At 41.5% G+C, this 14,998-nt stretch overlaps 1 protein-coding gene across 1 annotated transcript in view; it reads right to left on the minus strand.

Annotated features, from left to right (window-relative positions):
- The window catches only part of gpr158b (G protein-coupled receptor 158b), an 80,937-nt gene that overhangs the window by 50,735 nt on the left and 15,204 nt on the right, over positions 1-14,998 (minus strand). The window contains exon 2 of the mRNA XM_060928116.1: positions 4,585-4,690. Within this exon, the coding sequence (XP_060784099.1) occupies positions 4,585-4,690 (106 nt within the window). The remainder of the gene's footprint in view (positions 1-4,584; positions 4,691-14,998) is intronic.

Below are 14,998 nucleotides of genomic sequence, written 5' to 3' on the forward strand. Positions count from 1 at the left end.
AAACTGCAGCAAATAGATTAAACAACTGTGATTCAGCGAGTTGTTCCTGTAGTACAGCAACAGCGGGGCAGGATTATCTTCACTAACAGACAGACAGAAGGGACAATGGGATAGTCAGGACAGAAAGACAGACAGACACAGATGGACAGGAAAAGCAAACCTCTGTTTGATTTAAGAAGGAATTAAATTTTAGGAACTGAGTAGGAAACCTAAAATGGTAGACAGACAGGATCGATGGTCAGAAAGACAGAAAGCATAGCAGGGATCCCCGCAGTAATTGAAAAAAATAGAGGAATGTAAGAAACTATCAGCAGGGGTCAAGGGGGCTGCAAGCCCTTTGCGGGGTGCAGGGGCAGCGCCCCTGCTGGGGGTACAGGGGGTGAAGCCCCCTGAAGCTGTTGAGATTTTAACATTTAAAGATGCTATAGAACACATTTTTTACATAGATTTAACATAGAAAAGCAACAGAATTTAACAATAATGTGTATCTATTTGATGCCATATTTTGTAATCAATGACATAAGTGGCAAAAAATAATTATTTATAAAAATTAGATGAAAATGTAGCTTTGAAGAATATTCTTCTAACCCGGACACTGTTCCGCTATCTCTTTTATGGACGATATCTTTTTTCCACGACATATTCAGGGCTGTGAAATTGTAAATAAGAAATCCGAGGAAAAGGGGGGGTCTGGGGGCCCCAGACACGAAGCCATTTTAGGTGTTATATGGTGTATTCTGAGCATTTCCTGCAAGTAAAAAATTGATCTCAACAAGTAAATATTTGACTAGTCTTGGTCTTCATTTTGCCATATAAAATACCTATGAACAGTTTTCTCTTTTAAAATGAAAGATCCATGTAAAATACCTTAAATATCTAATAAGTGCCTATGTATTTTATCTCTTAATCAAAATAAAAGTTAAAAAAAATGTGTAAATAACAATTTAAAGAAATGTTAATAAAAGAAAACTTTGATAGGCCTTTCAAAATGACTTTGTGAAAAATCATGCTCAATATTTAAGTGAGATCCCTGCTGTCTTCCAAATTACACTTAATTCTTGTATTATGTCCTGGCTTTTTCCAAGAGTCTGTCACAATGTCTCTTGTCTACAGAGCAAAAGTTTAAAAAAACTAATGTTTCTTATCTAATATATTATTTACTACTGGCTCCTTCTGTTCCTCTTTGCATCACTCCCAGCTATTTCTTTCAATTCATCTTTCAGTAAGGCTATTAGTTATTAGTTGTATAGTATTTGCATTCCTCTATTAAAGCTATTTACAAAATGTTCATAGTCTGTCAAACAGCATCTAATGAAAGTCTTTTACTTTTCTTTTCTTTAACACCATCTCTTTCAGTTTTGCCAACTTGTTCTTTTTCATCTTTTCCTTCAGTCTGTCTGTGTGTTCTTTTCTAGCCCTCTTTGCATCTCTCTAACACCTCCTTAGCTTTCCTTTTTGATGGCATCTTAACTATGTCTGATCTTGCACCCTGTAAGTACAAAATTCACGTACGCGGTGCCAGGTCACGCAATAGCTATTTTTAGCTCTGTCATGCACTCCTGAGCAGTGTTGCCAGATACTCCTGACGTTTTCCAGCCCAAAATATGTTCAAAACCCACCAAAATGCACTTGAAACCGCCCAATCTGGCAACACTGCTCCTGAGTCGCAGTCAAGACGTGTTCCACGCTCAGCTGGCATAAAACTCCGCGAGTCCGGCTGTATTGAGCCGCCGGTCTCGTGCAAGGTGATTAAAACCGACTACCCCCCCCCAATGATTTTTAATGCAAAAAGAGACGTTTTGTGAAGATATTTTTCGCGACAGAATCCGTGGAAATTTCACAGCCCTGCATATTGAATTAAGTTCAACGCATCAGAAACAAAAGCACGAACGGAGTTAAAACACATTTTCTAGCAAATGGGCGCAGCCATATTGTTTTCTCGTTCTATCGCGTACAGTCTCGCGGTATTTACATCAATTTAACTTCCGAGTGTTCCCGAATGTCAACGAGAACAAACGAAGCTGACAAAAACATCGCTAAACAAGCAAACCAAATCAGAACGTATTCTGCTGGTCATTTTACTTAAACAAACATATTTTTAACGGATGTACAAGAGATTTAAAAAAAAAAAAAAACACCACCACTTTGGCTAGAAAAATAGCGGAATTCCACTAAATAGCGGACATCTGGGATCCCTGGCATAGACAGACGGACAGGACATACAGGAGAGATAGACACATGAACAAGCAGACAGACAGACATGTGGCCAGACAGATGGATAGATTGGACAGACAGGACAACTGGACAAGTCACACAGCTGGGACAGACAAGCAGGACAGATAGACACATGGGACTGATGACCAGACGGACAGGTATTTGGACAGACAGACAGAAATACAGTATGTTGCTGCGTCTAAAAAGGAAATTGTTAGGTTTGTATTTTTGAAGTTTAAAAAGAACATAAAGCGGAATTCATCATGTGATTTATAACGTGACGTCCAAACATCAGAGTGGATCTCTGTAGAGCGAGACATCAAAACAGGAGCGTCCATAATCAAGAACAACAGCAGACACGAGTCCGAGACAGAAGAAATGCACACTGACAGTGAACGAGGACATACAGCTGAACACAGAACGGGTATAAGACAAGGGGCGGAGTCACGACTCAAACCAAAACAAAAGCACTTGAAGAATGAAACACAAACCTAAGCTCACTGTGCTGGGAGCTGCGAGTGGAAAGACTTCGCAACAAAGACTAACAAGAGTGATCTGAGAGCACAACATCAGACAGACACAATATCAGAAAGGCCTTTTGGCCAGCGGGGGATAAAAACTTAGTTTTTAGTTCAATGTGAGTGAGGAAAAGTGCTCAGACTGAAACTAACCACTAAACTGCATACACACCCTGAATAACGTTCCAGCTCTTCTAATTCAGTTCCTTGACGTGACAGAGCTCTATAAGAACGATACATGAGCGCGTGTTTATTGACCCGTCTCCAGCGGGAGGCGTTAATGTTGGCACTTTCCTGCTCCTGCTGCTCCTCGTGCACACTTAATGAACGATGGCAGATGCGTGTTCCCTCACGCCAACTTCCTACTGACTGAGGACTTAATGAGAGACCCAGAAATAATCTGAATTCTCAGCGGCATGAGCGCAGCACGGCGGCTAATTAGCGCCGTCAGAGCTGTGTTCACGCGGAAAAGAACGAATTTCAACTCATCTGAAATCCAAATAAACCTAATGAGCTCCTGAACAGCCTGGAGGAAGATCTGCATCTGTTTGAGTTGTGTGCTGTGATTCATCCTCACACACACACACACACACACACACAGACATTGGTGATTGGTTCGAGGGCTCATTTGCATATTCGCAAACTGATTAACAAACTCTAAAACGTAACTGTAGGGTTTATTATTAAGCAGTGCTGTCGTTTAGCAGTTACGGCTTTGTGCTGCTCGTCCATCGCAGGATCGCGCCAGCTGATCTCAACTCTTCAGTTAGGCTCAGTTACCATGGTAACATTTTTTTTTTCTGTAATCATGCTAATGTTTAAGATTAGCTTGCTGCTTTATTCCGGACTCTGATTGGTCAGAAGGTGTTGATTAGTTTTCTATAGCAGCAGCTCTGACAGTAGTGCAGGTTTATATTAATATTAATATTAATGCGTTCGTTTTAATACGTTATCGTTTCTATAGTAACAGCGGCTCATTCACAGCGAATGCACCACATAAACAGATGAAAGAAAGTTGCCTTTCTTTGCAGGAGTACGTTTTTCGTTTGAGGTTTTTTGTTTATTTTAAACTTCAAGACAGAAAAAAAGATGCTGGTGAGGGAATTACTTTTGATAGCTGCTATATGTAATGTAATATTTTCCTGTCCACTACGTGGCACTGCGGTCAAGTTAGTCGACACACAGGATACGAACACTAGCTAACAGCTAGCCAGATACACCCACCGTCCACTTTATTAGGAACCGGTTGTTGATGCTAAGATCCCTGTTCTTGGCTGCAGGAGTGGAACCCAGTGTGCTCTTCTGTTTTCTGTTGCATGCTGAGATGCTTTTCTGCTCGTCACGGTTGTAAAGAGTGATTATACGAGTTACGATATCCTTCTGGGCAGCAAAAAAAAGCTCGAACCGCCTCGAATCTGTCCATTTTCCTCTGACCTCTCTGAAATAAACCTTCATGGAAACGTTTTTGCGAAACGTAACTGTTGAAACAACGTGACACTGGACGAGTGCTGATTGTTAACGTTATAAACCGGTGACGTGTTTGGATCAATGACAAACAACAAATCAGGCGTGTCAGGGTTTGGTGTTTGCTAGCTGAGTAGAAACAGACGATGGAAAGTGAGCCAGCTGACTACTGAACTCGCGTGGATCGACTGTCGAGGTCACAGGAGGCGGAGCTTTGAGTAAACAAAACATTCATGTATTTGTAATTTGCCTCGTAACCAACAGAGTCCAAATTTATCTAGTCTCATGCACCTTTAAGAAGGCTGGACTGATTGTGTGAGTGTGGCGAGTGTGTCGATGCTCAGCGCTGATGGTTGATGAAATGGAAAGCGTTTGAAGGTCGACTCACCTCCATGGTGGTCAGATTGCAGCGGTGAGTCCCGGCGAACCAGCCAGTGCTGGAGCATTGATCAATATCCACGTCCTGCAGGTTGACATCAACCTTCACCACGCCCCTACACACACACACACACACACACCACACAGTGTGTTATCAGTTATGTTTCATGTGATGAAATATCAATATCCAGATAATTTATGTCATGATACACTTTTCTGAAATGGTCTGGGTATCACGATATATTATTATAAATGTTTTTTTTTTAATAACAATTACAAACAGAAGTTTTCAATTTTTAAATGTGCTACTTTTTTGACATTTTTACAAATTTTTCCTTTTTTTTTCAGAATTCTTAAAGTAATTTCCTACAGTGTCAAAGATGTTGGAAAACTACCAATATTACTCGCATTTGGAATTTTTTTTGCAATTTTGCATTCTAACGTGCTTACACGTTATTTACACAGTATTATATATTGTGACGACACTCTGTGTCTCTGTCAGTCCGGGCTACCGCGGAATCTTGGCTGGCGGGAATGGCAGCATGGTTGATTGGAATTAGCCGCACCTGGCAGCCGGCTTTAAAGGGAACTGAAGTCATTTTTAAACTTGCTTTATTTCTTAATTAACGTGTTATTCGATTACGTTTTTGGTTTTAGTAACCTTATATCGTGACTCGTATTGGCAACTAATTGCAATTAAATATTATACTTATCGGCCTATTCGGTTTTTAGCCGTGTTGAATGTAGCTCGTTTGGTCCACGGCAGGCGTCGCTTATCCGCGCGATCTTCACGAGACTTGTGCGAGACTTCGAAACGTGACGTGTCAGCAAGGTGTCAGTGCCGCCATTTTGAAAACTGATGAAATATTGCACAAAAGCAAGTTTAAATGACGATTACTGCTTACTTTTTTCAAACTTTCCTGATTGCTATCAAAAACAAACAAAACTTCCGGCTTGATCACGTCAGCATTCGAAAGAGGGCGCGCGCGTCTTGACAATCCCTGTGTCCGAAATCGCTACCTACTCACTATATTGAGGTATTTCATCTGACGTCACAGGGTCACGTGACGCCCCGGTGTCCGCCATTTTGAACGTCAAGCTAGCTAATGTCAACAACAGTAGCTAGTATGTTACTGTAGCAATGTTTACGTTCAGTCATTTGGATGACTGTTAAAACCTTTCAGTCTCAAGTTTTTCCTTTACTGGATTTACTAGTTTACTGAGCTAGCGCGTGCCGGCCGCCGGCAGGCTAGCGCGCGCTAGCTCCCAGCTTGCCCGAGCGCGCTAGCTCAGTAAACTAGTAAATCCAGTAAAGGAAAAACTTGAGACTGAAAGGTTTTAACAGTCATCCAAATGACTGAACGTAAATATTGCTACAGTAACATACTAGCTACTATGTTGTTGACATTAGCTAGTGCTAACAGCTAGCTGCTAGTACACTGCTACAACACAGACACCGACCCTAATAATACAGTTCTTGGTCATTGCCTGGTAACAGCAAATTTATAACGGGCCATGTCTCAACAGACTAAGAAGTTATTTCAATGACATTTAATAACATTTTGTTTATCCTGAGGACCGAAAGTAAATGAAAATGTGAACAAACCTTAGCTGTAATAAGATGGCGACCACCGGCTCCAGGGACGACCCGCTGATGTAGGCATGTTACCCAGCCTGACACAAAATATTTCTAGGCATCCAAACTCTTATACGCTTTCAGATCAATACCTGTGTATGGCGATGGGTTTTTAACGACATAGGTATACAGATCATGTGGGCCGAAGTCAGGTAAAGACGAGGGCTTCGTGTACTTCTGTACGTCAGTGAACAATCCTGGTGGAAGCAGGTAAACGTCGTTCTCTAAGCCTGCTAACCTCAATTTTTGCAAATCCCTCTCCCTCTGCTCGCCCTGTAAATGCCCTACGTCGCTGGATAGTGAAGGTGTTTTCTGCATCTCGCTCCTTTTTCTTTTATGTTTTTCGTTTGTCGCCTTCCTCGCATTCAAACTGATTCGAGCCGTGACGTCCAAAATGGCAGCATCACATGACTTGGTCACGTGGGTGAAATACCTCAATAGTGAGGACGCCATTTTGTAGTGCTGTCCGAAACCTTACTGAGGATTATTTACACCTTATATAGTGCACTCAAAGTATCCCACAATGCATCACGAAAAGTAGTGTACAAGGATGGTCACTAACCAAAGCAATATATCCCATCATGCATTGCGGTCGCGCTGAAAGAAATCAAATTAAAAGTCTCAGATGTGATTGAATAAAAGGCAGCGGCGAAGAAGAAAGAAAGGATTCAGCCTTGATTTAAAAGAACTGAAAGCTGCAGGTACTTTGTATTGATTAATGTGGGAAATGCGCTCAGTATAATATGGATTTATCACAAAAACACATGCACGTATTTACTATTTTGAAACCCACGTTTTAATTGTGCAACAGTAATGACGTAAATACCAGCGTGACGGACTAGTTTCCGAAAGCATTTTTACATTTTACCAATGAGCTCGCTATATAGTCCTCTATACAGTAATTCCCTATATAGGGAGTAGTGAACGAGTGAGCGATTTCGGACACAGGGAACGTTGGCAGATGTTGGTGACTTTGATTTGCGCTGTACATTTTACTTCTGTCCTACGATGTCTCGCACAGGTCTCAACGAATCTCGATTACAGCCATTGCTTTGACGTATGGACTGATATATTACAGAGCAGATTTCACACACTCAGAACTTGCTACAGCAGCGACAAAATAGCGGTCAAACATGCCTTCCGATATTTAATAAAATGAGAAATACAATCTTGATAATAAAACATTTGCCTTCAGTTCTCCTTTAAAAGCCGGGAACAACTTGCCCCTAGACACTTAGAACACTCTCTCCTCCACGACACACACACACACTCAGTGTATCTTTCATACACTCCCTTGTTACACCACAATCGTTTTCCCACTCTCGCTCTGATCCTTGCCGGCATTCCACTCGCTCATTGCATTCACTACCAGAAGCCCACATCCCCGAGACATACCTTCTGTTTTTCTCATACAAATAAATGTATTTCGTCAACTTCATTCTGGTGTTCGACTCCGTTCATGTTCACGGCCCACGCGAGCCTGGGTCGTAACAATATTCATACCATGACCATAAAAAATGCTTGTTTCTGATTGGCTAAACGCACACATTCATCCCTTATATCAGGACGTCTTTCACTTTAATGTCAGTCAGTGAGCCGATTTAACCATGTCGGAATGTAACAAATGAACAATCCGATATCCAGGATCCGAATCAGGCCAATAAAGATGGCAGAATGAATCCGATCCAATTCTGTAATAAAACTAATCTAAAAAGCTAGGCGTATCAGGTGAAAGTTCAAATTCAGTCCAAATTCCTTGAAACTGCTCTCACTGAATTCAGAACATCCTTTTTACAGAATTAAAATATGTTTATCCATTCTTGAGATATTACAAATCAAATGTTGAGGAAAAAAAAGGCTTAATTTTTTTTTTTTTAAACTGACGAAATATTCTGTCTGAGGATGACATGGTCCAAAATGGGCCTCATTAACCAGTGAGATCAAATGTTTTTTCTTCATAACTTTTCTATTTTTCATGATATTTACATGGAAATTGGCAGGAACATAGACGGTTGCATACTGAATACAAAGTTTGAAAAATGAGTAAAAACAAATTATGCAGGTTAGTATTTGATTAGCATTAATTATGCTAATTAGGTTTAAAAAAACACGTTAAATCGGTACACTGAATAAAAAAGGAATTAAAGATTATTTCTAATCCCCTCTTTGTGCTCTGTCGGCCTTTGTATTTCTCAGTAAGGCCTACTAGTGTTTATATGAAAGAATATAAATGATTATTTTGATTAATATTCACAGCTTTCAAGGCAAACCTCGAAAAAACTGTCTGATCCACATCCAATAAACAATTCACATTAACCGAACTGAAATCGACACTCACGTTTCTGACTTCCGGTTTTTTAAAATCTCATTCCGACCACTAAGGTCTCAATATTTTTCATCAAAACAACTCCAGTTCTATTCTAAAATACAACCCCGATTCCAAAAAAGTTGGGACAAAGTACAAATTGTAAATAAAAACGGAACGCAATAATTTACAAATCTCAAAAACTGATATTGTATTCACAATAGAACATAGACAACATATCAAATGTCGAAAGTGAGACATTTTGAAATTTCATGCCAAATATTGGCTCATTTGAAATTTCATGACAGCAACGCATCTCAAAAAAGTTGGGACAGGGGCAATAAGAGGCTGGAAAAGTTAAAGGTACAAAAAAGGAACAGCTGGAGGACCAAATTGCAACTCATTAGGTCAATTGGCAATAGGTCATTAACATGACTGGGTATAAAAAGAGCATCTTGGAGTGGCAGCGGCTCTCAGAAGTAAAGATGGGAAGAGGATCACCAATCCCCCTAATTCTGCGCCGACAAATAGTGGAGCAATATCAGAAAGGAGTTCGACAGTGTAAAATTGCAAAGAGTTTGAACATATCATCATCTACAGTGCATAATATCATCAAAAGATTCAGAGACTCTGGAAGAATCTCTGTGCGTAAGGGTCAAGGCCGGAAAACCATACTGGGTGCCCGTGATCTTCGGGCCCTTAGACGGCACTGCATCACATACAGGCATGCTTCTGTATTGGAAATCACAAAATGGGCTCAGGAATATTTCCAGAGAACATTATCTGTGAACACAATTCACCGTGCCATCCGCCGTTGCCAGCTAAAACTCTATAGTTCAAAGAAGAAGCCGTATCTAAACACGATCCAGAAGCGCAGACATATTCTCTGGGCCAAGGGTAATTTAAAACGGACTGTGGCAAAGTGGAAAACTGTTCTGTGGTCAGACGAATCAAAATTTGAAGTTCTTTATGGAAATCAGGGACGCCGTGTCATTTGGACTAAAGAGGAGAAGGACGACCCAAGTTGTTATCGGCGCTCAGTTCAGAAGCCTGCATCTCTGATGGTATGGGGTTGCATTAGTGCGTGTGGCATGGGCAGCTTACACATCTGGAAAGACACCATCAATGCTGAAAGGTATATCCAGGTTCTAGAGCAACATATGCTCCCATCCAGACGACGTCTCTTTCAGGGAAGACCTTGCATTTTCCAACATGACAATGCCAAACCACACACTGCATCAATTACAGCATCATGGCTGCGTAGAAGAAGGGTCCGGGTACTGAACTGGCCAGCCCGCAGTCCAGATCTTTCACCCATAGAAAACATTTGGCGCATCATAAAACGGAAGATACAACAAAAAAGACCTAAGACAGTTGAGCAACTAGAATCCTACATTAGACAAGAATGGGTTAACATTCCTATCCCTAAACTTGAGCAACTTGTCTCCTCAGTCCCCAGACGTTTACAGACTGTTGTAAAGAGAAAAGGGGATGTCTCACAGTGGGGAAACATGGCCTTGTCCCAACTTTTTTGAGATGTGTTGTTGTCATGAAATTTAAAATCACCTAATTTTTCTCTTTAAATGATACATTTTCTCAGTTTAAACATTTGATATGTCATCTATGTTCTATTCTGAATAAAATATGGAATTTTGAAACTTCCACATCATTGCATTCCGTTTTTATTCACAATTTGTACTTTGTCCCAACTTTTTTGGAATCGGGGTTGTAGTTAGTTATTTACAGGAATCAGTTTGATTTGAAAAAATAAGTAGGTAAAGCTACGAAAACTCACTTCAAAGTCTCCCATGAGTCATAACATCAAAACTAGCAGAGGGAAAAGCTTGCTGAATCCTTCATCAGAAACAGTGAGAGCGAGAGAACATCACTATAAATAAAAGTGATCTGATTGATATTGACGAGTAATCCAGTGGGAAACTGATCAGGAGAGAGAGAGAGAGCCTGACCGCTTTCAGTTTCCCGATGTCGCGTGAGCAGAGTTTTTACTCTGTTGTACCGACTTCAACCTGCCGTTCCTCCCAAAGCACTGACCAGATCTTAACCAGATACATTTCTTTGGAAAGCAGAGATTATAAGGTTTTTAATCATAGAAAATATTCAGAAGTTCAGCAATGACAGGTTTGGAAACTTAGATGAGCGTCTGCACGGAGAATTTTCACAGCACGGCCAGCGAGTGTCTGATATGTCTATTAAATGGACAAAAATAAATACATCCTTGGGTGTAAGAGGAATAAAACACTCCGTATCTTGCTGTTATGGGAAAATAATGCACGTTGTTTGTTTAATGTTGTGGCACGTCCACGAAACAAATTAAGTCCTGTTAGTTAACATGAGAATAGCTAGCTTTACTTCAGGATAGCTTTGTTACAGAAACAGATCGGAATCATGTAAATTCATAACAGTGTTGAAATAAAATGAAATTAAGCATTAAAAAAACAACCAGGACGAAACACAAGACTTGCTACGACACACCTTATAAATACTCAGTGTTTTCTGGATATACGGTACATCAGCCTGGTGATGCAGGATATCACAGGATATCGTTTAAACCGTGATTGAGCCAGCTCTTATTGGTTATATATTGTATGTGTGTATGGATCACGCGCTGCTTGCTGTTGTCTTGAAAATAAAGCATTTCTGATTCCTTCCCTTCCCCCGAAACAGCTTTATTTTTAACTGCCACACTGCCTGAGGGGTGAGATGTGTAGGAGGTGTGGAGAACAAGTGGAGAACATGGAGAACCTAATAACTGCAGTAGAAGAGCGTTAACATGGCCCTCATCCTGTTGTATTTAACGTAGCTCAGGCATGAAGGGTGCACGTGAACAATCTGGTACACGAGTCGAGTTGATTGGCTCCAGAGCCGAGTGCTGCTGGATTTTCCTTTTAACGAGGAAGTTCTCAGGTGCTCAGGAACGCACACAGCGTCCTCATTCTCACTGCAGCTCTTTGTAAATTGGGCTGTAAAAGCAGACACTTTTTTTTTTTTTTTGCCTGGAACAATGTGTTCCATCCTCGTCTGAAGATAAAGGAGAAACTTCTAGAAGAATTGACACTCTCCAGATTAAAAGACTAATGTGTTGAGATGAGTTAAACATACGATGAGGAATAATGAGTACTTTCACACCGATCGCACCATGAAAATTAGACATCCAGAGCCAGATTCCACTGACTATGAACCAAGTTCACGTTTTCTTTCATTTGGTTTGCTTTGACCTTCTACGCACAGTCCGTCAACAATCAGAGTCGTTCTCCAAGTCACCCATCAACTCAAGATACAGCACCTACTGCGCAAAAGTCTGAGGCACATGGAAAGAAATGCCGTCGACCGAAAACGGCTTAAAAATAATGAAATGTTTCAACTTTAAAAAATACTATAAACCGTAATCAGTAAGCCATAATAAATGAAAAAAAAGTCAGTATTTGGTGTGAGGCGAAATTCGTTTTGCTTTTAAAAAAATCTCCGTCTCAGGTCCAGTGAGGTCAGTTTTATGCGGAAATGATCTGTAGGTTTTACTGAGCGTCTTACAGAGCCACCCACAGTTCTTCTGGACACTTTGACTGTCGCACTCGCTTCTTCATTTTGCACCAAAATTTTGCACCAGCAGCCTTCATCATGTTCTCTTTTTTTAATCTGAAAAGTGCTCTCTTATGGAATATGCTGCTCAAACTTTTTTTTTTCTGTAACATTTAATTTTGTGCTGAAAAAAACCACACGAGCGTTTGGAACTCTAAAATGTTTCGATAATGTACAAGTCATAAAATAGAAATCGCTAATAAAGGTTGCATGAAAAAAAAATAAACAGCGTGCCCAAGCCCTTTGCACAGCACTGTAACTCATGAACCCTTGTCGTGAAATGTGCACATAATTGAAATGAATTGAACTGAATTGAAAGGGGGAGAGAGAGAGAAAATGCTCTGTTCTTCCACTAGGTGGCAAAATTGAGCAGTAAACTCAGCTACTGAGGGCTAATATAATGAGGAACCGGAAATCTTCATTCACAAACTAAAAATTTGACCTGCTGTAACACCTACAGTGGACATACAAAGTCTACACACCTCGTTAAAATAATCGGTTTTTCTGACGTAAAAAAATGAGACCATGATAAATAATTTCAAACCTTTTCCCACCTTTAATGTGACCTGTACAATTCAACTGAAAAACAAACAAATCTGTTGGGGCGACACGGTGGTGTAGTGGTTAGCGCTGTCGCCTCACAGCAAGAAGGTCCGGGTTCGAGCCCCGGGGCCGGCGAGGGCCTTTCTGTGCGGAGTTTGCATGTTCTCCCCGTGTCCGCGTGGGTTTCCTCCGGGTGCTCCGGTTTCCCCCACAGTCCAAAGACATGCAGGTTAGGTTAACTGGTGACTCTAAATTGAGCGTAGGTGTGAATGTGAGTGTGAATGGTTGTCTGTGTCTATGTGTCAGCCCTGTGATGACCTGGCGACTTGTCCAGGGTGTACCCCGCCTTTCGCCCGTAGTCAGCTGGGATAGGCTCCAGCTCGCCTGTGACCCTGTGGAACAGGATAAAGCGGCTAGAGATAATGAGATGAGATGATGAGACAAATCTGTTGGGGGGGGGCAAATAAAAAAACGTACAATAAGCTGGTTGCACAAGTGTGCACACCCTTAAACTAATACTTTGTTGAAGCACCTTTTGATTTAATTACAGCGTTCAGTCTTTTTGGGTCGGAGTCTATCAGCCTGCCACATCTAGACTTGGCAATATTTGCCGACTCTTCCTTGCAAAAGTGCTCCAAATCTGTCAGATTGCGAGGTGCACAGCTCTCTTCAGGTCACCTCACAGATTTTCAATAGGATTTAGGTCTGGCCTCTGGCTGGGCCGTTCCAAAACTTTTTGGGGTCGTTGTCGTGCTAAAAGATGAAATTCCTCTTCATCTTTCTAGCAGACACCTGAAGGTTTTGGGCCAAAATTGACTGGTATTTAGAACCGTTCATAATTCCCTCCACTTTGACTAAAGCCCCTGTTCCAGCTGAAGAAAAACAACCCCAAAACATGATGCTGCCACCACCGTGCTTCACCGTGGGTATGGCGTTCTTTTGGTGATGCGCAGTGTTGTTTTTGCGCCAAACATACCTTTTGGAATTGTGGCCAAAAAGTTCAACCTTGGTTTCATCAGACCAGAACACATTTTCCCACAGGCTTTTGGCAGAGTTGATGTATTTTTTTGCTAAATTTAGCCGGGCCTGGATGTTTTTCTTTGACCCTACCTCATAGTCCAGACATATGGAGAATACGGGAGATTGTTCTCACATGTAGTACACAACCAGTACTTGCCAGAAATTCCTGCAGCTCCTTCAGTGTTGCTGTAGACCTCTTGGCAGCCTCCCTGACCAGTTTTCGTCTTGTCTTTTCATCAATTTTGGAGGGACGCCCAGTTCTCGGTAGGTAATGTCACTGTTGTCCCATATTTTCTCCACTTCTTCTTGATGGCGGTCTTCACTGTGCTCCATGGTATATCTAATGCCGTGGAAATGTTTTTGTACCCTTCAACAATGAGATCCCGTTGATGCTTTGTAAGCTCTCTGTGAACCCTGGCTTTTGCAGGAGGATGCAACTGAGTAAATATCTGAACTTTATTTGGGGTTAATCAGAGTCAGTTTAATTGATGGCAGGTGTGAACCCAAAAAGACTGAACGCTGTAATTAAATCAAAAGGTACTTCAACAAAATATTATAATAATAATAATAATACGTTCAATTTATATAGCACCTTTCACAAACCCAACGACGCTTTACACAGGAGTTACCAAAAAAAAAAGCCACACTAGGAAGAGTAGTGTGAGGTAAAGAGAAAAGTTTTCAAGTTAGCTTTGAAGGAAGACAGAGAAGGAACAGTCATGAAGCGATTGTGGTAACGAGTTCCAAAGTTGAGGAGCAGCAACACTGAATGATCTGCCACCCATAGATGGCAGTTTAAAACGTGGGACAGTCAGAAGTCCACAGACAGAAGATCTGAGGGAGCGGGAGGGACGGTACAAATGAATTAGCTCACAGAGATAGGAAGGGGTGTAAACTTAAATATTAGTTTAAGGGTGCGCACACTTATGCAACCAGCTTATTGTATGTTTTTAATAATTTTTTATGTTTTTTCCCATGGTGGCACGGTGGTGTAGTGGTTAGCGCTGTCGCCTCACAGCAAGAAGGTCCGGGTTCGAGCCCCGTGGCCGGTGAGGGCCTTTCTGTGCGGAGTTTGCATGTTCTCCCCATGTCCACGTGGGTTTCCTCCGGGTGCTCCGGTTTCCCCCACAGTCCAAAGACATGCAGGTTAGGTTAACTGGTGACTCTAAATTGAGCGTAGGTGTGAATGGGAGTGTGAATGGTTGTCTGTGTCTATGTGTCAGCCCTGTGATGACCTGGCGACTTGTCCAGGGTGTACCCCGCCTTTCGCCCGTAGTCAGCTGGGATAGGCTCCAGCTCGCCTGCGACCCTGTAGAACAGGAT

This window comes from Neoarius graeffei, chromosome 1 (assembly GCF_027579695.1).
Source record: "Neoarius graeffei isolate fNeoGra1 chromosome 1, fNeoGra1.pri, whole genome shotgun sequence".
NCBI lineage: Eukaryota > Metazoa > Chordata > Actinopteri > Siluriformes > Ariidae > Neoarius > Neoarius graeffei.